Below are 27,996 nucleotides of genomic sequence, written 5' to 3' on the forward strand. Positions count from 1 at the left end.
CAAGCTGCCAGCTGTTGACAGAGCCTTGTTGGCTACAGGGCCAAAGCTATTCAGTTCACTGTCAAGAGGGATTAGAAAGTATGAGGCAACCAAAGCCACTCGTCAAAGGTGTACGAGTCTCATCTGCAGCATAGCCTTCCTACAAACGCCTTGGAACAGCAAAAGCTATAGTGAAGGTGCAGACATGGATGAAAAATACCTTGCCGCTATAGAGGAAACGGAGACTGATATTGCCCTCGCGTGGGAGGCACGTGGATTCTACAGTGCTGGACACCACCAGAAGAATGATGTAGATGGACAGCTGAGGTTTCATTTCTTGTTAGCAGGAAAGAAGGAAGACACGGACTGTCTGAAAACATCTTCCAACCCTAACAGCATCAGTTTCTTCAGTTCTCGTCATCAGCATCATTCTGTATTCAAGTCTTCCCCCTGCACTGATGTAATTCAGAGCTGCTTTGGGATGGCCTCTTGGGGTTAATGCGTGCAGTGACTGAGTTCTGTGGTCTCATACTTGTGATAAGGATCAGCATGCACAACTCAGCATGATGAACTGTCTGCACCCAAGTGGCATAGGATTGGAGAAGCCAGTTGAGTGGAGAAATCTTGCACGGTTTAATCTATTCCCCAGGGCCAGGTCATGTGTAAGTACATAAGGGGGGTGCACCAGGATCTGGGAGAACAGTTGTTCACCAGGGCTCCCCACAGGATGACAAGGTCTAATGGCCACAAACTTCTGGAAGGCCGATTTAGACTGGACGTAAGGAAAAACTTCTTTACAGTCCGAGTGAACAGATTCCCCCCAGAAGTGGTGCAAGCACCTACTCTGGACTCATTCAAATGGGGTTTGAAGGCTTATCTTGTAGGGGTCATTTGACCCCAGCAGACTTCCTGCCTATAGCAGGGGGGCTGGACTCGATGACCTCGCAGGGTCTCTTCCAGCCCCTAATATCTATGAATCTTTCTGCAAGGACAGGAATGTTCATTCCAGCACTTTGGTGAAATCACATAACTGCCTTTTGACTCCAACCTCGAGAGGCCTTCCCGGTTTGCTTCGTGGCTTTCTGTCCACGTGTTTCCACCTCCAAGGTGGCTGTGTGTTAAAAGTGAATAAAGCAGTTCATATATATGTTGTGATGCTTCACAATAAGCAACGCTACTTTGAAATAAAGGAACTGCGTCTCTTTTTAGGCAAATTCGGCAAAATGAATCTAGTAGTCTCAAGAACTGGTATAAAATGAGGTCAAGTACAACTGAGGAGTCAGCAGGGCGTGCTCTTGCACGTTGGTCTCCCACTGAACCCATCCTGCAGCCAGCTTTCTGCAAAAACAGTCGAGAGAAAGCAAAAGCAGCATACAAGTTAGTGAAACAGTGCTTCTGCAGGCCAGGAAACGAGCTGTGGTATCAGACTGCCTGGTATAGGCTCAGAGGTGTCTCACTGTGGACTGGAAAACAGCACTGAACAAAGCAGCAGCAGAGTTGCACAATCAAACTGAAAAGCTCCAGAGCATGCAGTTAGGAAGAGCCCCTTGCTGCTGAATAAAGGCAGCAGAGAGTAAGAGCAGCCAAGAGTGTCTGGTTCTTTGACAGAGAAGAGGACATGGATGGATTTCTGCCTAGCTTCTGAATTTGTGCCAAGTAAGTGCTATGGGTTTATTACCAAGTGCATTTGGGTAGCTGGAAAGTATTGCAGCTGTTGTATTTGCACATTGACGTTCCACATGTAGCAAGTGCAGCATGAATGCGGCTGGTTGAACTAGAAAGGTGAGATTCCTGCTCTGTGGTTTAGCACTCGAACCTCAAGTTACCTGCCAGGCAGGTTACTTACACTTCAGTTAGTCAACTGGACAGAGGAGCTGGGTCATGGTCCATAGTTGGGTCAGGAAATGGACTGGGGGCTGATTAATGTCCTTGTGTCTGAAATGCTGTTAGGAGTCGGTACCTAGTACCTCAGAAAAAAGGAAAAAAAAGTCCATTTCCTTCTTGGGGTGAGCCACCTCTTGAAGAAATAAGGTATTGTCAACCACGCTGCTGCAACTGAGGCTGTGTTAGAGGGATGGGGACTGATCAGGGAAGTAACAGCATATGTTAGGAGCTCTGATGGCATTGCCGTGGTGCTAGGAAGAAGGCCAAGGTAGGCAAGTGAATGACTGGAGTGACTACCAGGCATTTCGCAGTAAATGCACTCAGCTAGCTAATGGCCTGCCTTTCTGCAAGTAAAAAGGACATCAATTCCTGCCAGTACCAGTGTCTTGTGACCCGGCGTTCTCTCTAGTATGCCTGGCTACTACTTAAAAGTGGCTTTCTCCGCCAAGGCACGCATGCGCTCTCAGCTAGTGGATGGAGGGTGGGATCCTGATTTTGAGTCTTGACATTTCAATCGGTTTCCTCTGATGTGAAGAGGGTGCTGGGCAGTTCTGGGAGTGCAGCCTGCACAGACAAGCCAAGTGCCCTGGCAAACCCCACCCTCCTCGCGCAGGGCACCCTACACTAGGAAGAGTGCTGCGTCCGCCCTCCGTGCCACTCTGAGCCTTTCCTAAGTCCAGGGCGCTGTTCAACGCATCAGAAACTTCTCCATCCTCTAGACAGTGAAAGCTGCTACCAAGCCTGCCCAGCTTGTCTTGTCTGTTGTTGAGTTGCCAGCGATGAGCTGCTGCCCTCCATGCACATCTGAAACGGGATGGTTTTGCTGCTTAGCCTCTCCTGACAGCATCCTGGGCAGCCTGCAGCTCTCCCTGGATTCACTGCCATTACAGTGTTTTATCCAAATCTCAGTAAGTAGAAATAACCCTTTCCTGTCTAGATAAATCCTCTAAAATAGCAAAAAGCTTTTGCCAGTTACTGCCTCACTAAAGATGGCTAGTGGTGACCAACCCATACGCTCGTTCCTCTTCCCTTCCAGAAATTGGGAGGTTTGGGGGAATTTTTATAGAATTTAAAGCTGGAGGGAGGGACCCTTAGGTGATCTAGTTTGACCTGTAAAACAATCCATACAATTTCATGGTATGGTGAATTTTGTTTCATATGTTTAGGCAGTTTGGCTGATAGATTTAAGCCCCAGCCTGTGGTCACTCTTCTGAAGTAACAACATCAACTACAAAACCCAGGGGAGACAAATCAGCAAAAACAGCCTGTTTTTGTACCAGACACCTGCCATCATTTGGGTTCCCTTGTTCATTCTCACCAGTCAGGATCGCGTGTGTGTGTCCTAGCAGGTGCACGCATTTGCTGATCAAAGCCATCCTGGCCTGTAAAGCTCTCCCGGCAGGTAGTACTGGCTGCTATTAGTGCTTGCCTTAGAGAACAGCTCCAGGTTTGGGGGCCCAGTAACTTTACTGGCAAGGAGCTCCATTTCACATTTCAGAAAGTCTGTCTGAGCCTCCGTTGTGCAATGTCCCAGTCAGCCCACTGGTCCTTGTGCAGATGGTTAGCCTGGCTGACTTCAGTGAGGCTGCATGAAGGCAAAACTATTGCCTGTGCAACTCAGGGTAAGCAGAGTCGGGTACTAGACTAACTCAAAGTCCATGGCACCAACCACTGTGTCCCAAAGGAGACTTCTGACAAGTGTATGTATTGTGTGGTCTAATGTACTCTGCAGCGTTCGTCCATGCTCCCCAGGTATGGCCAGCATATTTTTCCTATCTTTATAAACCATAAATTCCATAAAAGAGCAGAGGAAAAATTATGATTGTCTAATGGGGAGGAGGGGGGGGCGTTAAAAATGTTTTATTGTTACCATTCAGTGAAATCCTTGTCCTGGCCCCTAGTTGCAGTGCAAATACCTGGCTGACAAAAAGGTCTGGGGAATTGGCCCCTTCCTGTTACCGTTACAGTCATATTGACTCATTCATGCTTGTACATGGATGCTGAGGCCTGTATCTGTATTGGATGGTCCCTGCTTAGCAAGCCGCTTGTAAAACATGAGAAGAGTTAGAAAGGCAGCTATTCAGCTAACAAGAATAACGTAATAAGAGTGCACCTAGTACCATGTATTTTATGAAGCCAGAAGGGACCTATTGACGTTGCAAGGTTTGGAGAGCTGGTGTCTCTAGCTAGTCGCCCTCTCTTCAGTTTTCTCCTTCCCCATCCTTGTATGAACGGCAGCTGCAATGATGGGTGGTGGAGTTCAGTTATTCCCTTCCAAGCCCTTCCTTCTGCATTGGGGTAGGCCAACCTCTAGACCATTTTGCAGCGTGCAGACAAGCTGATGAGGAAAGAGGACGGCAGAGAGTCCTGGCTGCTTGGTGAGCAGTAGCTCTGCTTTGCCGAGTCCTCCTCTGGGGAAAGGGCTGTTCCATGAAGAGCCCCAGAAAATCTGCCTCTTCCATACAATCACAGACAATGAGGACTGGAAGGGACCTCATAAGGTCACATCTAGTCCAAACCCCTGCTCCAAGCAGGACCAGCCCCAACTACATCATGCCAGCCAAAACTTTTTTTACCTGATTCTTAAAAAAACCTCCAAGGATGGAAATTTCACCACTTCTCTGGGTGGTTTGGGGGCCAGGCATCTGGAAGCCTTTGGGGCATGTGTTGTCTTAGTTTCTTATCACCTGAGAGACTATCTAGGGCTCTTGGCTTATGTACGTGACTTGCAAGCTTGGATGTGGGAGGAAGGTGAGTCACAGAAAAGTCAGACCAGAGGTGACTTTATTTTCCATAGCACTAAGCAAAATGATTGCACAAAAGGTAAGCGACTTGCCCGGGGAGACCTCTGGAGTGAGAAGCTTGAGGACCTGCTGGGGCATTGGCTACCCTGTTCCCTGGCCAGGGAACAGGAGCCGAAGCCAGGTTGGATCCCACAAACAGGCCCGGTGTCTGGTTTGGCTCCTTCGAAGCTCATCAGCCTGCCATGAACATGACTTTTCTCTTTGAAGGTGTCGAAGGCAGAGGGTCTCACTGAGAGGCGGCTTTTTCTTTTTATCTTTTTTTTTGCACAGGAAAACAGGTGAAACCTCAAAAACAGTTGATCGTTTTCCATTCTGGTGCAATAGCACGAATGTGACGCGAAGCTGCCACCCCACAAGCTGCCTGCAAAATACGCCTGCAGCAGAGCGGCCCCAAAAGGCAGTGGCACTGTAAATGCTCCCAGCCAGGGCACGTGATGGCTGAATCAGCTCTCGCTGCTTGGCTGGGACCGAGGAAAGGCTTGGCACTTCCCCAGTCCCCTCTGCAGTTGTGTAAGCACCAGGGCTGGCACCCACTGCAGCCGTATGGGGCCCGATCCCCATGGGAATCGGCTGAGGGCAGTGACGCTACGGCAGCGTGTAGACGGGGAGAATCCAGCCCCCAAGCTGGTTCCGTCTTCTCTGCGCTCTCTCGGGCAGCTGCACCTGGGCCCTAACGGGGCAGGGTTGGCTATGGTGGAAATGGTGCCAATGCCAGCTGGTTGACTAGCAGCGCTCCACCCACCTTCCTCTGCCTGGTTCCTCTGTTCTTTGGCCTGAGAACGACTGATCCAGACTTACTAATCCATGCTGCATGCTGGTACGATGGCTTCACCAGGGCCATTTCCCCTATTCATGGTGCTTATGGGCACCAAGCTAGAGCCCTGCTGTCAGGATGCAGCTTGTGCCTTTTAGAGGGTAGGGCCCTGCATGGACTTGGGGCAGCAGCAGCGTCCTCTCTTGCGTCACGGGGACAGCTTTCCAGCTGCGGCAAGGTTTGCTGCTTCGTGCACAGCTCTGCAAGCTTCTCTTGCAGGCTGCCAGCAGTAGAGGAGACCACAGCAAGCATGCCTGGGGGGTGGCAGGCAGGGTGGAGGGGGGCTGTGGCTTGCTTGTTCATGCACAGAGTGCATGTGATACAGGGCAGCACAGGAAACCAATGGTGCTGATAGAGGGAACAGAAGCCAAGGCAGAAAGGCAGGAGAGGTGACACTCGTGGGAGAGGCTGGGGGGCTAGTGTGGAGGGCACAACTGCATGACGGGCTTTTGCTGGGGCGGCAACGGGGCTTGAACACTGATCAGAGTCCTGCGGCTGGTTCCACGATAGCTCCTTTCCCAGGTGGACCAGCGCACCTCCTTCCTAGGCCTGGGGAGAACAGCCCAGCATCCTCAGGGCAGATGAGGACTGTGCCTTTATGGGCCAAGCTTCCCTGACAAGCCTGGACAGGGCTTTACAGCTGCTCACCTGCTTGGAACTGGGCACACAATAAATAGCGAGTACCTGGAACACCAAGGCCAGATCCAAGTAGGTGTTCCCATTCGTTTCAATGCACCTAGGGGCCTAAATGCCAACTTGGAGCTTGCTCGATGCCCTGTGAGAGAACCACCTGCTGTCCTGGGCCAGTCCCCCCAGCCCTGAATCAGATTTGCTCTAGGCTTCGTTCCCTTCTGCCATCCTCTGCGGGTCTTGGGGTGCTGGCAAGCGCTGCCCAGCAAAGCTCGGGAGTTCCCGGCCCTGGTTCTGTGCCCCTGGTGCGAGATCCCCAGAACCGCTCCCCTGCCATACCCCCCTGGAGCAGCCCTGGCAGAGAGCTGGGGCTGCAGGAGGAGCGAGTGCAAACCCCTCATGGTTTCCTGTGAGCTGAGTCATTGCCTGTTTGCCTCCTGTTCCTGTCTGCCCCACAATCTGAGCCTGCTGCTACCGCTGCTGGAGGAGTTGCAAATGAGCTGCAGGGTGGTCTCAAACCCGCCTAGCCGAGCCTGGTGCTTCCACTAGCCCCCACATGCCCAGAGTCGTGAGAGCAGGTGTGTTGGGCTGCGGGGCTGGAGGGGGAAGGTTTAGGAGGAGGAACTGGGGGATGTGGACGTGTTCAACACAGAAGGGGCTTAGCGATGAGCTAAAGCCCCTCTGGTCCCAGCAGGATGTGGCTGCTAAGAGGCCATCCAGCTGGCGCGCCCGTAGGAGCTTACTGGGGTGTCCGGTTATGATGGTAAGGAGTCTCTTCCTTGTTCCGAGGGTCCGTGGGCGATGCTGGTGTTGGAGCCAGGCGCCCGTGGCAGTACGTAGGGAGACTGCAAATAGCATTCATTTCCTTTCATGCCCTTGCAGAGGCCTGCAGCAGGCCCATTGCAGGGTGGAAGATGTGCCCCAGCCAGGTGGCATGGACAGCAGGCCAAAACCAATGTCCTGGAGCTGGAAGCGCGAGTGCCAGGACACCCTCGTGCAATGGTTTGGACTTTCCCGCAGGAGTTCTTTGGCGGTATCACGGTTCCTAATTTTGCTTTGATCTGAGAACCAGGCTAGGGGTTATTATTAACGTTGTGTTTCATCCCATCCTCTGCTCTCCATCTATTGCTTTTCTGGTTCTAATAGCATGACTCCAGGAGCTGGGGCTTCCAAGGGCACCAACCACAGCCAGACTTGCCGTAAAACGGAGAGATCAGGTTAGACAAATACTTGGATGAGAAGGTTTTGGACAGAGCTGCTCCTACCTGGAGCAGCGGTTGGACTAGATGACTTCTGGAGGCCCTGCCCGCCCTACGTTTGTGTCATTCTCCCGATCACATCCATGACTGACCGGTTATCAACTGCAGTGTCGTGTCACAGATGATGATTCCTGTGAGATTTTGGCTAATTTGAGAACCAAACCCTCAAGACCAGCTTGCACGATCATAGCCGGGTTTCAGCTTTGAATCCTCCAACCTCGCTAAAATGCAGAGGGGATGCTATGCTTGCAGCCCAGCTCTCTGCAAGCTGCCTTATTCATTTGGCTCTAGTCACCGTGAACATGATGGTTTGGTTAAGAAACTGCCGATATCCTGAACTGAAAGCATCCCTCCCATCTCCATCTATGAGTCTGCTGGGTCTCAGCCAGTCAGTACCGACATGCTATTCTACCCTCTTGTTTTCCCCTTCTGCTTTCCCCCCTCCCCATCTTTTTCTGCTTTACTCCCTTCATTCCTTCCAAGCAGATGATGTTACCCCAATAGCAGACAGGTTTCAGACTCCTGCACCCATCTAGCCACTGATACCTTGCTCGAACTCCATCTGAGAGCATTCAAACCCTAGAGCCAGGCCCCAGGATCACAAGAGAGTAACCAATAATGTCTGCAGTACTTTCTCTTTGCTCCTGTGCTGTTTGAGCCCAGAGGGGGCACAGGGGCTGTATTGCCAGGATTTCCTTGATGCCTACGTGAGCTTTGTTTACGAATGCATTTGCACTATTCATTAAATAATAAATGAGGCATGATTTGCCATGAATAACATGGCTCCAGGAGCTGGGGCTTCCAAGAGCCAGGCTTGCTGTAGAAATGTGGGCAAGCAGCGCCAGAGCCCAGTGGGGCTCTGCCAGGCACGTGAGGTTTCTGGTTTGGCTCCAGGGAAGGTTGCAGCAGCCCCTTGGAAGGAAGGGATGCGTCTCAGGGAGGGCTCTGCTTTTCAGGAGGGGGAGAGGGTCTGTCCTCATGAGGCTTGGCCATAGGGCTCATACAGGCTTGCGTCTGGGTGCTGCGAGGGATGCTTCACAGGCACGAGGGCGAGAATGGGTCAGTCCAGGAGTCCTAGGAGTTCAGTGAGGGGGAGCTGAGTTCAGCCCTGGCCTAGGAGAAAGGAGATCCAGGGCCGGGTACAATGACAGCCCCATTTAAAAGCAGCGCTTGGCTCCCAGCTGTCCACCCAGGAGCGCTGCTGAGTTGGCTCTTGATTGACACCCTCTGCCGGCAACCCCTGCAAGTTTCTGGTGGCGTCTTCAGCAACGCTTCTGCTGGCCCACGCTAGATGAGAGGCAGATCTCTTGTGCATCTTGTGACCAGAGACCCTGCATGCTGCTGTCTTCAGCAGACTCCAGCTGCCACCGACTAAACCTCCCTGACCCCAATAGCTGCAGCGAGAGGTGCTGGGGTAGGAGCAGGAGACCAGCGTAGCTGCAAGGCTCCGACGTCCCATTCACGCTGGAAAGAAGTGATCTCAGGTGCATATTCAGCTAAAACTCCTGTTCCAAGCATTGCAACCAGGTGGTCCCATTAATACCCACAGAAAGGTGGGTCGTGAGCATGGCTACGTTCCAGCCAGGTGCTTGTTACGATGCATCTGTACCTCGGGGGCTGCAGAGAGCATGTGGTTTGCTCGCAGCCACACTAGGCGTTGAGGCAGAGGGTCACAGCGGATCTCAAACTACACACGAGTCCACAGCGGGATGCTGCTGGGAAATTAAAGGTATATCTTATTCCAGGTCCTATTAACAGGACTAAGACAAAGGAGGTAACGATTCCTCGCTGCTCAGCACTGGAGGGGCTCCGGATGCAGCGTGGTGCCCAGTTTTGGGCAGCGTGCCCTGAGGAGGTAACCACATTGGAAAGCGTCTAGGATGGGCAGAGGCTTGGAAAATGGCACCTGTGAGGAAAGACTGAACGAATTGGGTTTATTTTCCCCGGAGAAGACGAGACTCATGGGAGGCACGATTATTATTCCTGTTATGGGAAGGGCAGCTGTAGAGAGGCCGTGCTCCGTTGTTCTCTGTACTCGCTAGGGGACAACAAGGAATCGGCTTCCTCTGCAGCCCAGATGATTTGGGGTAGATATTAGGAGACCTTTTCTAACTCTAAAGAGAGAAGTGCTGGGACGAGCGGCGTAGGGAGGATGAGAAATGCGCTTATTTGCAGTGCTTAAGAAAAGGCAGAAGACTGTCCAGGCTGGTCCATGTATTCTTCATCCTGCCCCAGAGCCATGGGTGGGCTGGATGATTGGGATGCATCTTCCAGCCCTATGTTTCTGTGATTCTGTAGCACCCGCGAGTTCTCAGACCCCAGCATCACACTCAGTGTGCAAGACCGTGCAGCCTCCTTGCACCATCGCCTTCCACATGGGGCTAGGCTAGCACGTACCCCATGCAATCCCAGGTGTCCCCCAAGCCCTTCCCAGGGCTGTGAAAGGACCTGCTATCTGCCTTCTCCCTGATCATCTCTTTTCTCTTTGCAGAGCTTGGCCTGAAGCAGGATTCGAAGCGGCTCCTGCTATGGCTCCGCTCCCTGGCGAGGGGGTAGCCAGGCCCCATCTCTCTCCTGTCAGTGCCCTGCTGGCCGTGGCTCTCCTGGGCGTCCTGGTCCTCCTCTCTGCCCTGTGTGCTGCCTGCCGAAGGTACGGGCTGACTCGTAGCATAGACCGTGACCCACGGGAAAAGAAACCGTGGGATTCCCACCCCTCTGCACACTCAGACAAGGCTGCCGTGTTTAATTCTGCCCTGCTCGCTCTCATACTGCAGTGCCCGGTACGTGCTGGGACCAGGCTTTGGGCACTTGTCCGGGGCCGCGTGAGTGCCGGTGCAGCACAGATCCTGCGTCTGCAGCCCAGCACGACAGGCCACACGAGGGAGCCCCCGTGCCTGGTTCCCAAGGAGCTGTAGGGAAGTGATTCCCAACCAGGTGCCGCAGCACTGTTGGCCACGCAGACATGGTTCACAAGATAAACGCAGAGATTTCCCACTGGACTCTGCAGCGTTAAACACGGGCTGACCTGCACCGGTCTTCCTGACTTCTTTGCACCAGACCAATTGCTCCACTATTGTTCTGTAGTAAAAAATGGAGTGAAAACTTGGTGCCAACGTTTTCTGAAGGGGCCCTTGAGTCTCTCCCAGAGTGCCTCGAGTTTATCAAGGGGTGCCTTGAGCCGAAAATGGTTGAGATGAGAACCGCTGCTGTAGGGCATCCAGGTCATGGCGTGCTCCAGGGACGTAAATCGTGCTCTCCGCCGTTCCTCCCCGAGGCCCATCGCATCAAATCTGTTCCCCGACGCGCTGCCCTAGCTATGAGCAGAGCCGAGTCACGTGCCAGTGTTGCTCACACCAGCTGTGCATTGTGTGTGCCTCCTGCCCCTCTCCACCTTGACCCCACTTCTCATTGCAGGAAAGGCAAGAAGAAGAAGGTCCTGCCGGACGGGGTAAAGCTGATAGATGAGGTGAGTGTATGCGATGCCTTGATAAGCTATAAGTCACGTGGCAAGCAGCAAGGGCCAGTGCAGATGGGTGGCTTGAAGGGGGTCCAGGGGGTGGCATTAGGGATGGGCTGTTTCTCAGCCAGCATCTGTCATAGGAAGCACCTGAACGAAAGGTCTTGGAGCCTTGCCCTGCAAGGGGCTGGCTCAGCCTGGGCTGGGGGAGAGGCAGGGGTGCAGGCCACCTGGAAAGCTCCAATAAGGAGCCCTTACAGACAGAGGGGGAGCAACTTTCATGCCCAGAAAGAGCAGCTGGTTGGAAAGAGCATGCTGGAAGAAGCTAAAGGGAGGACTCCTTCAGAGCGGTGAATGCGAGGGGCCTCAGGGCCGTACCGCACGGCTGAGAGCCGGGTTATGCTGGCCGTGACATGTTCCAGTGTCCAGGGGGAAATGGAAAACTAAGAGGAATTGAACTGCGTGAGCAGAGGGGCTGCAGGGTCCTGAGCCGGGCTCCAGGGAGCTCCACCAAGGCATCCTTCTGGACGTAGGATCCTGGATCCCGGCTGCTGAGCCCCTGGTGGGTGTTGCCCCCCTCGTTGCTGTTTGTCTAGCCGCATGGAGCAGCTCGGGGAGGGCTGGGGGGCTGTGCGGGGCAGCGGCGGGGGCACCCCTGATGCCACGGTGGTGGTCACAACCGGACACATCCTTCTTCCTTTACAGTCTCTGCTGAGGCAGACACAGCTCCGGTCGCTCAGTAAATCGGACACCAAACTGCACGAGCTCAACAGGGTGAAGCTGCAGAAAGACAGTGAGTCGCGGGGGGATCTGAGCCGCCGAGAACAGAGAGATCCCGTAGTTCTGCACCGGGACCATGCCGGGGCCTGTGCCGGAAAGGCAGCGCTGCCTGCCAGGAGCTGCCAGGGCACGGCGGTGCTCCCGGTGACCTAGCAAGAAGGGCGGCCCCACATGCCGCAGCATGCCCGCAGTGTGCCGGCAATCGCCATCTGACCCAGGCTGGCCGTGGGGGTGACCCACGGTAGCATGAGCCATCGCACTGGCTGCAGGCTGTAAACAGGGAAGCACATGGTCCCGGTTGAAAGGGGCTGAGCAGGGAGTTATTCTGGGTGCCTTGAAAGCTAAGCCATGCCCTCACACCCTTTCCCTTTTCCTCGCAGGCCACAGGCCTGTCAGCATGGATTTCCTCTACACGTCTGGGCCTTCGGGTGAGGGAGAGAGCTCCATGAACAGCTCAAGCATCAGCATCAGCGTCCTACTGCGCAGAGAGCTGCCCCGGATCCCCCTGCCCCACTCTTCTGCTGAGACCCCGAGCCCGGACCAGACCTACTCCAACTTGGTCTTCTCTGCCACGCAGAGGCCAGCCCCGGAGACGCTGTACGAGCCTGTGGTGGCGAAGCAGGGAGCACCGCAGCTGGTGGCCAACTTGGCATCCTCAACCGAGGCCGCCCCTTTGGGCAGCGAGGGCAGAGTGGTGACAGCTGATTACGCCTGCGTCCGCAAAGTGAAGAAACCCCAGCCCGAGCTGTGCGAGGTGATGCCGGGCGAGTCCTCCCAGAAGCCTTCGGACGGCCTCCCGGGCTGGGGAGGAGCTGCCTGCAGCCCCCCGACAGCGAAGGTACGGCAGCATCCATCACTTCTCCCAGGCTGTCCACGACCAGGGCAGTGGGAGCCGCAACCACTGGGTGGAGGTTGTAGTTATTGTCTTGAATGGATGCCTGGAGCTGGGCTGGCCGGGGAGGGCTTTGCGTGTGAGGGCGGGGATCCAGTCCCTCAGCTTCCCCAAGGCTCAGGGTGAAGGACTGTGAGGGCTGGGACTGGGGCTGTCCTCAGCTACAGAGGGATGGCGCCAAGCAAGGCCCAGCAAGTCAAACGCTCTGCAAACACAGCACTCCCTGCCCTGGAGAGCCTGCAGGAGCCAGCAAGGGTCCGTGTCCTGCAGCAGGTAGGGGTAGAGGATAGAGTAAGGTCCTCTTGGATCTATGACTGTTGCCGCTATTGGGTGGGGATAGAGAGGCAAACGTGTCGGGGTCAGCGGTGGCAGCACTGGAGGGGTCAGCGGTGGCTGGCTGTGACCCCGGCCGCATCACGCCCTTGTATCACTTAGCCACATCACCCTGATACCTGCTAGACTGGGAGGGGGGTGGTGTCTGGGCCACGCTTTGCCACGTCCCTCCCATTTGACTGGATAAGTGAAGCATATTCAGAGTGCAGAGGTGGTACCCGGGGAGATGGGCAGCCAACAATACTGTGCACAGGACAGGCTAAAGCTAGTGGCATGGAGCACCTGAGCTTGACCCCCAGACTAAGGAAAACCAGACCCCAGGGTCAGCTGGCGGAGAGGCTTAGTCTGCTTTGGGGTTGGCCTGTCACCCCTAGCTCAGTCAGTCTAAGAAACAGTGAGCAGACCGTGGTCTTCCCCTGAAGAAGGAGGAAGCCAGAAGCTCGTGGTGGCTTTCAAGAGCTCTGCCTGGGCCTGACACAGAAAGATCCTAGGTGAGTAACACTTAAGACCTTTCAAGGCCCAGGGGCTGAGAACGGTATGTGCTGGCTTAGGAAAGGTATGTGTGGATGTTCATGCAGGTCAGGAAACACGAGCCTTGATTTCAGGCTCCTCCATCAGATGTAGCCTTCCCTCCTTGCCTGCCCTCCAGAGAACAGGCTGGGCTCTCGCTGCTGCTGCTCTTGCTCGAAGCCTGGGCGAGGGCTGGTGAGTCTCCTTGTAGGACGGCCCCAGATCTCACCCACCAAACAAGCACAGCCAGGCTGGTGCTGTTCCAGGCCCATTCAACCCTCTGCTCCTGTGAATGCAACACACATCCCTGGCTCTGGTGCCCTGATCTGCCTTCTCCGCACATGCAACGTGGGAAGAAGGGGGTTTGCACTGCTGTTAGGGTGGGATTAGGCAGGATTTGGGGGCTAGATTTTTCACCTGTGCTTTGGGAAGGACGTGAAACCATTTATCTTGTCTGGGCTGCGTTGCACAGACATCTGCTGAGCTGGAGAGTAGCTTATCAGAGGAGTTCAGGAACCAAGCTGCTTGCAGAGGATCTGCTGGCAGCAGAGTCCAAGGGTTCACTGCAAGCCCTTCAACAGATCTCGCCAAGAGATCCCTGGGGTGTTGCACTGCTCACTCAGGGCTGGACCCACAGCCCAACCCCAGGACTTTCCTCTGAGCTTGGGTCTGGTCCCTAGGGGATTTCACTCATCTGGGGCTGGTGGAGGGAGTGGAAATGGCTTCAACCACGGTGAACATTTTCCCAAGCATCCTCTGCCTAGCTTGGTCGGCGCAGCTCAGATGGTGCAACGTCCTCCCGGCAATGCCTGCTAGCGCGTGCCGGGGCCTTGCCTGCCTCGCCTCAGCTTTCCTGAACGATGAGAGCATGAGAGGCCTGAAGGAATCCCATCACTCCTACCCCTTTGTCCTCTCTGGCACTTCCCAGGCTCTCAGCGCAGCCCCGCAGAGAACGGTTGTCCGATGGGTTTCCCTACTCAGGCTGCCTCTTAAGCATCCCTACTTTCGAGGTAGAATACAGTTGTTTAAAGTGGCCTGCTCTCTCCTGTATCTGTCTGGGAGAGACTCAGCCCTTGTCAGCAAAGGTGGCGAGCATTTACATGGCAGCGTTAAGAAATATGGGGGTTTCATACCATTAACCTGGAGTCGGAAGCTGCGCGCAGATGGATTCCCCAAACCATCCCAGCGTGGACCAGGTCATCCATCCCAGAGACTCCACCACTAGACATGGTGCAGGGGTATAATTTCACCCTGCAGCAGAGAAGTTACTGCCTGAACTTCATTTTTGGCCTGATCGGCAGGTTCTGCCCTACTGGCTGCTGCCTGGGCACCACAGACCTTCCTCCGTCTTCATCAGGGGTCAGGAAAACACCTGCATTGCAGGTGCGAGACCGCTGCAGTCAGGTCAGCGCATGGACTATGGGGAGCCCTACCTCCCCAGAGCGCCTGGAAGAGGAGGACTTGCCTGCGGTACAAATGGAAGATGGAGAGGGTAGAACCGGAGCGGGAGGCTGGTGCTCTCCTGATGAAGGTGTTGGGGTAGCCACAGCTTCTCTCCTGACCAGATGCTTCCAAACAGAAGGGCTAAACCACCACTGCCTTCGCTGGCTGCTTTGCAGGAAACCTTTCCCTTGGTCTTTGGACTTCTGGGTGCTGCTTCCAAGAACAAAATCTCTTCCCACAGCTCTCAATGGGCTCGAATGTCAGCAAAAGCAGCACAGTCTTCATGCTTTGTGTCAGATCCCTTGGAGAATGGCTGATCAACCACATCCAGGCCCCATAGAAAGGATTTTCTTGCTTTTAGACACCACCTTTTCCCAGTTCATTAGCAGTGGCAGCACTGGTCCATAGGCCAAGAGCAGGTCTGGCTTCCTTTGTAGTGGGGAGAGTGAAAAAAAAAATGGATGTAGTTGCCTGGAAAGTATCATCTTCTTTTTCATTTGAAATCAAAGTGGCAAATTACCAGGTGCTCATGTTGCAATGGGGGAAGGATCTCTTGGTTTGCAAAAACACTCCCCAAGGAACAACCTAGACTGGCTGTCGCTTCACTGTCTGAAAGCCAGACAACAGCAAGGCGTGTGCTCAGAGCCTTGTTCAGGCCTTCTGGGTCGTTGTATCTGCTAAAACACATTGCAGAAACCCTGGTCAGAGGCTTCTACTCCAACCCAATCTGAGGGAGAGGACCCCCGCTTACTAATGGGGTGCTTTGTTTCATGACAAGACTGATGAACTGTTCGAAAGGATCCAGGATCCACGGTGAAACCAGTGGGTCTGCTTTAGTCCTTAGCTTGCCTTCAGACATCCTCCATGGTGGTTGTCTGTCTTGTCCCAGGTGTGTCCTTGTCAGCACCAGCAGCATTTTCTTGGACAAAGTCACAGCAAGTATATTGCAAAATAAGCCATAAATGCATCATTCCAGTGCTGGCCTGGATCCAGAGGAGTCCTGAGTACTCGGGTCCTTGGGTGCAGCGAGCAGCAGCAGCGGTGCATCACGTGCTCGTAGATAAGTAATCTGGCTTTGTGCATGCCGCAGACAAGACGTGTATGGAAGGATTGGTTAATATTTATCCTGCCGTAGAGGACCCGGTTCCACGCTGGGACATCAGGGCGGTCTTAATGCAGCTTATGAACCTCTCCAGCTGTGCTCACCAGCGGGTTGTCCTTGGTTCCAGCTCTGTAATAAGGCAGCTTCTCCAACAGCCAGAACATCAGGCAGACCGGATGGCACGCTCCAAGCCCACCTTGCCTGCCTGCCCTTCTCTGTCTTTCATGGGGGTGTATGGTTGCGCTTCCAACTAGCTTTAAGTTCCTTCCTAGGCCGATCTCTGAATATTATCCAATCTTGATCAAAATGATATCATTGCGTCAATCATGAATATGAATCCATATCAATGAGGCAGGCTGCTGGTTTTCTTCTCCCGATGTCCCACTTCAGGGAGGGGCTAGCACGTCCTCCTGCAGAAGCACAGAGCGCAGGTGCGGGTGGGAGCAGGTCCTTCTTTATAACCAGGTGTTGCCTGCTGTGACTGGGCCTAGCCCAGCCAGGTGTGACTGTAGCTGCTTCTTTCCACACCATGTCCCCGGTCCCTTGCACGCATGCGCACACACATGCACATGCAGCCTGACCTTCTCTGCATAGGGCCCGGAGAGGTGATAAAGCGAGAGCACAAGTCAGAGGTGGGAATGCAGGCAAGAGCCTTGTGCCGCTGTTGTCTGGCACCTGCCATTAACCACGGCTGTTCTCTTGCAGGTGGAGGAGATGTACTCAACGGTGTGCAAGGCTGGCAAGAAGAAAGCCCAGGACTCCCCGTGTGCAGGAAGGGCTGCTGCGGAGGTGGGTCCCAGAGACCACAGCTGGCCAGCGGCATGCCAGGAAAAGGGCAACAGGGCAGGGTACCCATCCACCCCAACTTGCCCCTTGCTCATCGAGCCCTGCTACGAGTCCGTTGATGACAGCCCCTGGGCCAAGCGTGGGAGCAGCCCAGCCCCGGATCCAGACTATGCAGAGGTTGACGCCAAGTGGAAGAAGTCGGAGAGAAAGAGCAAGTCTCCCCGGAGCTGCCCCAGCGAGAACTTCTACGAAAGCGTCAGCGACCTGTGGGAAGGGGAGGCAAGGAGAACAAGTACCACAAAGGTCCACAATGGGTTGGAGGTCTTCATCACGGGCTTATAGCCCCTCTCACACAGCTGCCCCCTTCCTGGCAGCCCCGGGGCAGCCCCTCTGCACTGCCGTAGAGACCTCCACCTGCCCTGGAGGTCAGCCATCCAGCAAGGTACCACAGGGAAGTCCTGCAAACTATAATCCCTTTGGTGCTTTAGGGCACGCACCCATCTCTGACTTTCCTGGAGAGACTATCCCATGACTGCTCTCAGCTTCCTCTGAAGCAGCTGGTGCTGGCCCCTTCTGGGGGCAGGAGACTGGTCCGGATGGGAGTGTTTGGGTTGATGCTTCTTGGGGTTTGTGTCCATTGTAGAGGGACATGGACCCCCAGCTCAGGCACCTGCCCTGCCTGTGACTTCAGGCAGGGTCTGGAGAAGAAGAGCGTAGAAACCTAGTCTAGGAAAGGGGCAGCTGAGCTCATGAGGACGCTTCCTTCTATACTGTACTCCACCTTTGTAAGCTTATTATTCTGTATGTTATAGCCGGCAGGCTCACACTGCCATAACTGAGATACCCAGCAGCGGAGTAGTCTGGATTACCTGAGAACGTGCGTTTCACGTGATACGTGTGGTCTGTCTGTTTCTTGTGAGATGTGATGGCCTCCCGCCCAGGCCACCCGCCTCTGATTATGGGCTGCCCAGAGAGATCACAATTCGTGGTGCTAATTGCAAGGTGAAGCCAAAGTTTGCCAGGTCTCTGTGTCACGCTGGAGAGTGCAGGGCATAGCCAGAGCCAAAAGGGGTGCAATGCACAGAGATTGTCACACTAGGGCAGGGGACCTCCCGAGGGACGTGGGGCCAGCTCACTGCAGGTCCCAGGGCATGGGGGAAGGGATTGCACTTGGCTACAGCCTCCTGCAGCCCTCTGTCCCTCTGGGAGCTCACCCTGAGTTTCCTGAGCGATAGAGCCCTGCATGGGGACGCAGGGGCCAGAGCTTATTTCTAGCTCGACCACTGGGTGAGTAAGGAAACATCACAGTTCAGTGCTTCCTCGTGCAAAACGGGAAGGATGTTCCTGGCCTCCAGTGCCAGGCGCCTTGAGCAAGGGTCATCAAGTCGGTCCCTTGCAGGCAACAACGTCTTCTAAGCCTGTTTGCAAGCTGCTGACGGCCGGGGGGCGGTTGCAAGAGATGCAGGAAGCCCTCAGCCCTTGGCAGATTTCCTATCTGAGAAGAGCTACGGTCGTATTGTTCAAGCCTGAGAGTTTTTTTTTTTTTATACAGGAGAAAGTTCCTTGGTAAACTTTCCCCTAACATGCTGACCTGTGTCCTCCTTGACTTATCCCTTGTCTTTGTAACACTGGCGGCTGCCCATAGGGATGCTGCAGGTCCAATAAACACGACAGCAGGATCTGAAATGTGGTGGCCTGTTTGTGTTCCCAAAGCCATGCCGCTGCGATGGCCTGGAGCCCTGCTGTGGGATAGGTTTTACCCCTGAAGCAAGCCCTGAATGCAGAGCGGAGCCGGAGGAACCAGGCCACGCGCTGCGAGGGGATCTGTGCCGCCTCCCAAAGCCTTGGGGCTGTTGTTTTCTCCGTCTGCGGGGAGGAACGATGACAGGATCTGCCTGTTTCTGGTTCCACCGGTCTGATCATCTCCCGCCTTCCCCTGCGTTCGCTGGCTGCCGGAGTCCCTGGGTGTGCTGTGAGCTGCTGCCAGAGGCAAGCCTCTCTCGCAATCTTCCCTCCTCCTCCACTGAGCACCATCTCACCAGCCCTGCTGTCCCTGGGCCTGTCTGCGAACACGGGGCGGGTCAGGATTTTGCCTATGAATTGTCTAAAGCCCTGCATTTCTCACCAGGGGCAACCTGCTTTGCCCTTTCATTGAGGACATTTTGCTGTCTCTCCGTACCACCTCCAAGGTAAGGGGCATTTCCTGATCCCTCCTGGGGGCAGACGGTCTGTGAGCTGGGCACGCTTCTCCGTGTGTGAAAGAGCAAAGCTGGCAAGCCATTACCTTTCTTCCCACTGCTGGTGCGTCCCGAAGGTGCCACGGCCTGGACGTTCAGGCTGCTGCCCCTCGTTTGCATTGGGCATACGTATTTCCCTAGTGCAGGTGCAGTGTGTGCACCATCAAAGCAAGAGGCTTAAATGTTCGGGGAGTGCAGGTTTGCTATTCTCATTTCCCATCGGAGCAGGCACTTCCTGGGGAAGAAGAAACGCACGTGACAGCAGCGAGTGTGTTAATGCGTCTTGTAAAATAGCCGTCCGGGGACTCTACAAATGAGGAGAATTTGGGAATGCAGCTGAATGTATCCTGCGGGGCACATTGTCACGGGGCTGGATCCACATGTTGTCAGCTCATCCTACACCTCTTTCCATGAAGGGTGATGACAGATTGCCCACGCCTAGAGCGGTGGGTCTGTGCAACCACCAAAACAGCCGTGACCTTTACAACTTCTACCGACACCTCGGACTGACACAGAAGAGGCAGCACAGGGGCGAAGCGGGCGGAGAGCACGTGGCCCCGAACGATGCATAGTCGCTAACCGCTGCATTAACATCTTGGCTCGAAAAGCGGTACAGAAACTGAGCGGGCAGAAGACGCTTCCAGAAGCCGAGCTCGCCCGATGCTGACTGTCCATCACCACCCCGGCGCGTCCCTCCCTTCACCAGGAAAGAAATCGCCTGTCCTGTTTCGCTGGATCCGGCCCTCTGCCAAACCAGGCTCGAAGAATGACAAGAAACAAACCGCCCCCACCCCCAAATAAAAGCCACACATTCAGCATGTTAAACCTAAAAAGTCCCCGAGCCTGCAGCGTTCACGCTCTCTTTTGCATGTGCCTTTTTGTCGAGCGAATGCAGGATGCCAAACCACACAAGCTAGAGATACGAACGCTTTACCAGACATCTGGTCCCACCCCTGCCAGATACAGCGCCCAGATAGCGGCTGCAGAGAGCAGGCGGGTAACCGTGCTGTCAGCACGCTCTGCCTGCTAATGCCCCGAGCTCGACAGCGTGTGGCTACGGCGCTCAGCTGGGGCTCGGGAGAAACGAGCCAGGCTCCTGCGTCTGCCACCGAGTCCTGGTACAACCTGGGGTGAAGGAATTACCGTATTCCTTCCCATGTAAGATGTGCTTGTTCAGATGTGAAATATTTCTTCTAAAAATGGCCCGCGTCCCAAATGTAGAGTTTAAAAAAGCTTAAGACGCTCGTTGGAGTTGAGCAGATGCCCAGAGACATTAAGTCCATAAAGAAACACTCGGGGGTTATGGAAAGCAGGACTCAGGTCCCATCTGCTGTTGGCAAAATGGACAAAAGGAGAGAGGTCTCCATCTCGGCTCCATCTGGAGCCCCTCCAGATACACGCGTGTCATTTGTCACGCATGCAGTTTGCCGGGGACAAGGTGGTCCGGTGCCCTGTGGACCGTGGCAGCATCTAGGTGGGCTTGGAAACTCCTTGAATGACCTTGCTCAAGCCCACCTGCTGCTAAGGGGCCTGTGGAAAGGCAGGGTGGTCTGGAGTATGAAACGTGCCCCGAGCAGCAAGTGCCCGAGCATAGGAGCCGCAGAGTGGGCAACGGGACGCTGCGGGGCTGGCGGGGCTGCCTCGGCGAAGCCCTGCCGGACCCCCTGCTCCCGCAATGCACTGGGATGACGGCGCTGCCCAGCATCGCCCGGGGTCCTTCTAGCCCTGCTCAAGCAGGATCGTCTACTGGAAAACAGCATCCCAAGCCAGGTACCAGAACCAGCGCTCACGAGGGCTGGAGGAAAACCCCGTCACTGCGGCAAAGCCGCTGGGATTTTGGAAAGCCGAAATCACCGGTTCTTGCTTTCAGCATCAGGGAGTCTGTTTGCCTCCCTCTTCTGTGTGCGATAAGGCACAAAGCAGGGAGAAGAGGATAGTCTAATCTCGGTCATGTGGCTTCATGCACAGATGGTCAGAAGGGGAAGGAGGATCTGAATAACGGTGCCTGTGTGCACGGGGCGGGGAGGGGGAACAACCTTCCAGTCAGCGCCGGTCTTGTGACTTTTCCTGACGTGCCTGTTCCAGCCGATCATCGTGCTGGAAATGTCTCTGCGTGGGGCAGCCGATCAGAAACCGGTGACATCGGAGCAGAGACCGCACAGGCCCCCAACCGCCCTGTCGGGCTTCCATCTGGGACAAAAAACAGGGCCCTTGGCACCATTGTGGTCCTGCTGTCCTGGACCTCAGGCGTATTTCCCACGTCCGATCGTTTCTTCCTGGCCTGACAGCCCGGAAGCCGGTCCGGATGGACAGCAGAATCCAAGCTAGGCTTCACCGGAGACTGGCCTGGGTTAAAAGCAGCCGCGGCCCAGTTTCAGACAGACACAGGTCTCGCCCCGAGCTGTTCGTGTTCTTGGAAGAGAGAGACGAGCTTGCACCTGGCTCCTTTGGTCAACCTGTCGGTGCTGCACATGTGCAAAGGCTGGAAGGGCCAGCTGCCAGCCCAGGCCGAAGTGTCAGTGTCTGGACAGTGGCCCCGCTCTCCTCCACCTCCGAGAAGCAGAGGGATGATCTCGACGGCGCTGCCTCGCTCCTGCCAGGGCGGACAGCAGTTCTGCATCTCGCATTATGCTGCTTTGAGCAGTGGTGTTGTGACGAGACATCTCCCAAGCCCCCTCTGAGCCGCATCCTTGAGGGAGGTGTGGGCTGCGGCACTGTCAGCCCCCGCCCGCGGTCTCACTGCGGGTCTCGTGGTGGTGGGCCCTGCTGCTGCTGGAGGAGCCCTGTTATCCAGACTTCCACTTCAGAGCAAGTTCCTGGCCTGGGTGGCTGCAGAGGACAGCTTGGGGGTGTGACAGAAAGCCTCAAAAAGGCACAAAGCAGGGAAAGATGGGCTCCCGATCTGCCTTAAAGCAACCCCACGATAGCTTAGGCACTCCCAGCTTTGTGGGAGCCTGGTTCACTGACTGGGGGCTGCAGGGGTTGGAGAGATGCAGCTCCCTGTCTCCTCCTGCAGCACTGCACCAACCCACTCCTTCCTGAGCTGCTCCGGGCAGTGCCCCCTCTCTGCCCCAGGATACTTCCCCTTACGATCCAGGCCCTCTGGGCTCCCCGGGCTGCACTGTGGGGCCTGGACCACGATGCCACGGGTTCCCGGGTCTCTGGTGCAGGACTGCCCCGGTTTGGTTCCTGCCTGGAGCCGGCCCCGTGCTTTCCACCAGGGGGAGTTCAGTGGCTTGCGGAGCAGCCCACGCAGCTCCTGGCGCAGGGCACCCGGGGGCCAGAGCTCCAGGGCAGGAGAGCGGGAGCAGACGGCTGCGGGACAGTGCAGCGGCCAAGGCTGGGGTGCAGCGGGGCGGACACGGTGCTGGGCACCCTGCTTTGGTTTTCAAATGGGCTTGTCTCTATGCTGAGACCCAGTGGAGGGAGGCTGTTCTCAGGGCACATGGCCCGATTCGGCTTGCAGCACAAGGGAGACGGGCCCCTGCCCTTTGGGGAACGGACCGTGCCAAGGCCAGGTGCAAGGCCAAGGCATGCAGAGGCAGGATGCGCAACGGGGGTCAGCGGGGAAAGAGGTCCCAGTTACGCTTGCCCCATCTCAGCGACGACCCCGGATGAAAGGGGAGCCGCGTGCACAGCAATCCTCTCCCCGATAAGCCAGCCGGGGATCTCTCGGCGGGTCAGAGTACCATCCAGGAGCCCGCCTGGAGGGGCGCGGGAGCACCCAGCAGACCTCGGCCGCAGCCAGACCCCTTGACCCCAGCGGACGAGGAGGGCCGGGCGTCTGTGCCACGGCGCTGCGAGGCTCTTGTGAAACGACTGCAAACTACATTAGCTGCGATTGCATAATATTTAAATTGATTAAAGGAGCCAGCTCAGCATTTTTGTGTTAAAGATTAAACACAATTGGAAAGAAAAGGCAGCCTGAAAGCTGACACCCAGGGCCCGGGTGATAACAGCCCAGACTTGTTATTTCGATAATAATTTAGGGGGGGGAGGCGTTGCTTTGCCAACCAATGGTGCATCGTTCTTTTATTAACTCCTTCTGAGCTGGACTAATGGGGGGGAGAGTCCTAACAGAGCCCCCCCACAGCTGCTGCTCCGGTCCATACAGTGTAGTGACCGGGGAACCACGTGCAAGCAGGGACCCGGGGGGTCAAGGCCAGCTGTAAGCGTGGTGCTCAGTGCCAGCACAGCCTGACAGCGTCTGAGGGCATGGGTCTGACTAATCCAGCTGTTTGAGCAAATCAGGCTTAACGATGACAGATCCAGCGATGCGAGACCCGGTTGCTCGTGGTGAGAGGTCCGTTCTCAGCCTTGCTCGCAGGTCTGCACGGCTGTGTAGGGCATTGTATGTGCCCTGCCTTTTTCTTTGCTGCCTGGCCGTAGTGGTGCGAAGGTGAAGCCTTGGTGTTCTCCGCTGGGAAGAAGTGTAATTATCATTGTTAATGATTTATAGCGTGGTGCTGCCTGAAGGCCTCAGCCCGGGTTTGGCTCTGTGGTCCCAGGCTGTGGACACACAGGTGAGGAGAAATGCCTGTCCCGGGGGCTCACAGGCTCTGAGGCACAGGTGTGGCTCAGTCTTGAAGGCCAGGACATAAATGAGCTCAAATGACGGCATCTGACCCAACGGCAGGTATGTGAGGAGTCAGCGATGTCCTGGACAGGAGAGCAACCCCAGCGGGATCACGGCTTCAGCACCGACCCCTGAGGACAGGACAACCAGGCCCAGTATCGTGGGGCAGAGCGGGTGGGCCTGAGCCAAGCAGGGCAGGGAGTCCCTCGAGGTCAGTCACTGCAGCACGTGGAGATGATCAGGGCTGTGGGGGGTCACTCACGAGGAAGCCTTGGTCTGGGTCCTGAAGGGTTAAAAGCCATCGCTGCCTTTTGGTGGAAGGAGACAAACCGAGCGGGAAGAAATAGCAGCCACAACAACAGAGCCGTTATCTATGTGCAGGAGGGTCCCACCCCACCCTGCGTGCTGGCGCAGGGAGAGGGCTCCGTCGGCGCCCGACCCAGCAAAGCCCTTTCCTCCATACAGTCGTCACCGTTGTCATGTCCCGCTCCTGATGGGACTGGCAGGGGTAGGAAAGGACCCGTGCGCGGGAGGATTTCAAGCCCCCACCTTCTTTTAGCTAAGGAGCCTTTCTCCCTTGGTCACAGCTATGGGCTGCGCTGCTAGCAAAGCAGGACATACGGATACGTGTACGTCCACATCCCATGGGCAAAGGTGCGGGAGGCCCATACGGACTCTGTCCTTGCTTTTAAGCCTCCAATTTGTAAATCAAACAGTGGTGGCATCTGGAAGGCCATGCCAGGAGAAGCCTGCTCAGAGAGGAAACGCTCTCGGGCAGGCCCTTCCCAGGGTCTTCCCCACGTCCTTCCCCCTCTGCCCTTCCTGCCCACGTGCGGGCAGCCCCGCTGGGGTTCGCCCTGCATAGAAGAGCCGTGGCAGCAAAAGGTGGGTGAGCAGATGAGCAGCGCCCAGTCATGTGCCTACGCCGGGAGAAGTGGAGCCCTCGGGGAGGCTTCTGGCATCCGACCGGTTGTATCAGCACCTGATCTTCCCCGGCTGTGCTCAGAGTCGGTGCCTGTGACCCGGCTCCTCGCTTTTTGGCTGGGCTCCTGCTTCAAACCTGGGGGTTTGCTCAGGTTTAGCAGGGATGCTCGGCCCCCCTGTAACCAGCCTGCTGGCAGGTCTAGGAGTCAGACGACAGGAAACGAATGAGTAACGCAGTGCTCGACACATGAGAGGACGAGGGAGATAAAAGAACCCAAACCGCCTGTGCACGCCGCACAAGCAGAACGAGGCGCTGCGCCGCCGTAGGGAATCGAGTCCAGGTGACTGGCAGGCTGGCTCCCGAGGCGCGGAGGGGCCTCGCGGTCACACGCTCCCAAGGACTCGACGTGATGGGAACGGCAGGCTGGTGGGAATGCGGAGTGTGGAGGTGCAATTTGGTTTCACATCCCTCCACTTGCAGGAAAAGCTGGGTGTTCATTCACAGCCACTGGCAGTGGGGAGCACAGCGTAGCCCTTCATCCAGACAACGAACCCCCTAGCTTCTCCTAGACACAACTATGCTTATTCTGCAGTGCTGATCCCTGGAGCAACGTAGGGCGCTTGTATTTTTAAAACAAAAAAAGTACCAATGAAATAGGGGGAGTAGGATCAACCTGAGTGCTTTGGGACTCTGCTCTGCCTCCCCAGTGGTAACCGCTCGTGGAGTTATTCAGCAGTCCTGGACAAGTGATGGCTAGGTGAGCCCTCGCCCTGAAGCAGGTGACACTGAACTCTACAACCACAGGTTTCTCTTTTCAGGTCTGAAGAAACCCCCAGACTAAAAGCAAATCTCATCTGAAATGGCTGCCCTCTCAGTGGGCTTCATTACTGGCTTGTTTCATTAGCACAAGGCTGATGCGATGACACCTGAAGTTTTTTTTGGCCTTGATGGCGCACTGCATGCTGTGACCTGCAGCAGCAAGTGACGGATGAGAAACACCTGCAACCTGCTCCAGTCTGTGCAATTCAAGTGCCATAAAGGCAGGACCAGAGAAGCACAGGTCTATAAGCAGGATTTATTGGCCATGGTTGCTGCAGTTACAAAATAGTTGTTAGCTTTGTCTCAGCCATCTCTAACTAAGAAATGGGTTTCAGGGGCTAGGTGAATTCATAATTACTAACTCACTTGTCCTGAAGGAACTATACTGCAGCCTCAAAAACTCAGATGAGCAGTGGTGGAGGCTTCAAACAACGCGGAGACAGAGATGGAAGGAAGAGGAGGACCAAAGATGTTATTAAACGCTCTGGGACTTACCCCGAAGAAACATGCAGGAGAGAGATCAAGGGACTGAGCAAATTCTTCTAGGCACGGATCCGGAAAACACTGCCAACTGTATTGTTTTCTACTGTAATAGCCCCATTGAGGGCAGCGTGCCAAATGAGAGGTGATGACTTAATTGATGGAAGTCTTTTCACTGATTTAGACTCCGTTGCACTGCGATTCATTTCGACCTACTTGCAGTCGCTCAGAGTCCATGTGAGAGAGTCGTTTTGATGCCTAAGAGCAAGAGGAAGGTGCAAGGGTGCATTAAAGGAACTTAGACCTCTTTATATCTCCTGGCACTGATGTGTCTAGTAGCTTAGATTCCTGGGCCCAAAGGAAATGCAAGTTGGGGGTGCTAAGGGAGTCCATTTGAGACCAGGATGATTCTAAAAAATTCAAAAGCTAGAGAACTTAAAATCCCTGCAATGAAACCCTTTTTGATGGGATTTAAGCATCTGCCTGCGCCGTGTGCAAAATACGCACTGTGGCATGATAGCTGAGAATCAGCAAGTGGAAGCGGCTATAACCAGGAGTGAAAGAGGCTGGTCCATTTTCATCATCCAGGCAGAGACAGAGATGGATTAAATGCTCAGGGCTTTGTGAAAAGCACATTTGATTCGTGTCTGCAGTTGTTGTAGGGTTTCTAATCTACAGCGTTGGTGGTTATGCCATCGAGACTAGGTTTGGAATACATAAGACCAGCTTCTCTGCTAATACAAGGAGCGAGGCTGATCTGCACTCGCTGGAGAGCCATCTCATCGCTTTGATCTTAAATGTCCTTTTGAATCTTGAAGTCCAAGAGCTAATTTCCCTTTCAAAGTTCGACCCAACTTCCTCGTTACTTTAGCTGCACGTGCTTGTGTGCCCTGGCACCCTGCGTGGGGCAGAAATCTGCCTGCTTAGAAAGACTTCAGCGGTTTGGATTGAGCTGTGTTATTGCTGCAATTTGGTCTCCTGCTTACATGCCCAGCTGGTTTTTGGGCACCAGCATCTGTGCCTTAGAAAGTATAATGTGAGGCTGTGTTAACGAATGCAACCCCCGTCCGTTTCCTGCTCTTTCCCCTGACTTTTACACCAGGCCGATCTGTGCATTTGCTGTTGTCAGCATGAAGCTTTTCTGCAGTTCCTCTCTTCAGACCTTCTGCTTTGTTGACTCTCATTCATTTCAGATCTGAGAGAGAGAATATCCCTTTGCTTCTCTGGCTATGCCACTCACCTCTCACCTCTGCCAGTTATGGCTTACAGTTAGGCAGCAGAAACTGGCTGTGCTTAGGGCACATTGCAAGAGTCTGAGTTAACACGTGGCACTGAAAGTGCAAACTGGTGCCGTGGTAATTAGCCAGCCAACAGGTCTTGGCATCTTTGATGGGCCATGCAGAATCCTCATGACTCCCCGGAAGAGCAGGTAAATATGTTTGATAATATTTGCAATTAAAGGAATGGGGTATTATTGAGGGATTGTGCTTTTTCTGTCATAAGGGGAGGACTGGTGGGATGGTTACGGCACTGGCTAGGATTGGCAGGGTGGTTACAGACCTGGCACCTGTCTCGGTCACTACTCCCTGTGTGACGTTGGGCAGTCATTTACTGTCTCCGTGTGCCTGTTTCCAGCACGCTGGAGCCCTCACCAGTCGCAGGTGCTACTTTCAGGCAAATAACTACATACTTGACTGGCAGACTTGAACTTTACTTTTGGCCATGCTACTGAGTCCTGGTGTGTCTTTGGAAGCCCAGTTATCGCTCCTTGGCAATGCCCACGTGGCAAGGGTATCTGGGGTGGGTATGCTCCAGCTAGCTGTACTCTCAGCAACTCGCATCCTGCATGGAGCAGTGGTGGCGGCACTCTGAGATCTTACCTTGCTTTATCAAGCAAGTTACTAGGCCAGAAAGCCTTGGTGAGGAGGTTAGCCGCCAACAGACACGGTTCCAGCTAGGAGGAAGAATGACAACGAGGGAAGGATTTGGGACCAGCCCACCTGGAGAGGCCACCCACCGGCCCAGCAGGTTGGGCAGGATCCCTGCCCCAGCGACTGCATTTAAGGTCCTGTTACACGTTACATATATCACACAATTCACAGGTTCATCTTGGAATTAATTGAGATAGGCCACACATGCAAAGTAAGACTGGCCGTTCATGCCAAGCACTTCTCACGCTACGAACTGACGAATTGCACCATACATTGAGACCAGCCAGCCACACGGTAACCATCGCACCATGAGGCCCCTGCTCCACCTTCCATCTCTGATGCCATTAACTAATGA

At 54.9% G+C, this 27,996-nt stretch overlaps 1 protein-coding gene across 1 annotated transcript; it reads left to right on the plus strand.

Moving 5' to 3' along the window:
- Window positions 1-33: 33 nt before the first annotated feature.
- LIME1 (Lck interacting transmembrane adaptor 1) lies at window positions 34-27,184 on the plus strand. Its single transcript, XM_019495242.2, has 6 exons — window positions 34-1,635; window positions 9,862-10,020; window positions 10,785-10,836; window positions 11,533-11,620; window positions 11,988-12,445; window positions 16,593-27,184. Exons 2-6 carry the CDS (start codon window positions 9,899-9,901, stop codon window positions 17,013-17,015), a joined length of 1,143 nt encoding a protein of 380 aa, XP_019350787.1. The 5' UTR covers window positions 34-1,635; window positions 9,862-9,898; the 3' UTR covers window positions 17,016-27,184.
- The last annotated feature ends 812 nt before the right edge of the window (window positions 27,185-27,996 follow it).

The sequence above is a fragment of the Alligator mississippiensis genome, chromosome 9 (assembly GCF_030867095.1).
Source record: "Alligator mississippiensis isolate rAllMis1 chromosome 9, rAllMis1, whole genome shotgun sequence".
Taxonomy (NCBI): domain Eukaryota; kingdom Metazoa; phylum Chordata; order Crocodylia; family Alligatoridae; genus Alligator; species Alligator mississippiensis.

Bases quoted from the DNA above. Each gene is read 5' to 3' on its own strand.
- LIME1 (XM_019495242.2), top strand. From the start codon at position 9,899: ATGGCTCCGCTCCCTGGCGAGGGGGTAGCCAGGCCCCATCTCTCTCCT. The intron at 10,021-10,784 runs GTACGGGCTGAC...TTCTCATTGCAG, and splicing joins CTGTGTGCTGCCTGCCGAAG to GAAAGGCAAGAAGAAGAAGG. The intron at 12,446-16,592 runs GTACGGCAGCAT...GTTCTCTTGCAG, and splicing joins GCAGCCCCCCGACAGCGAAG to GTGGAGGAGATGTACTCAAC.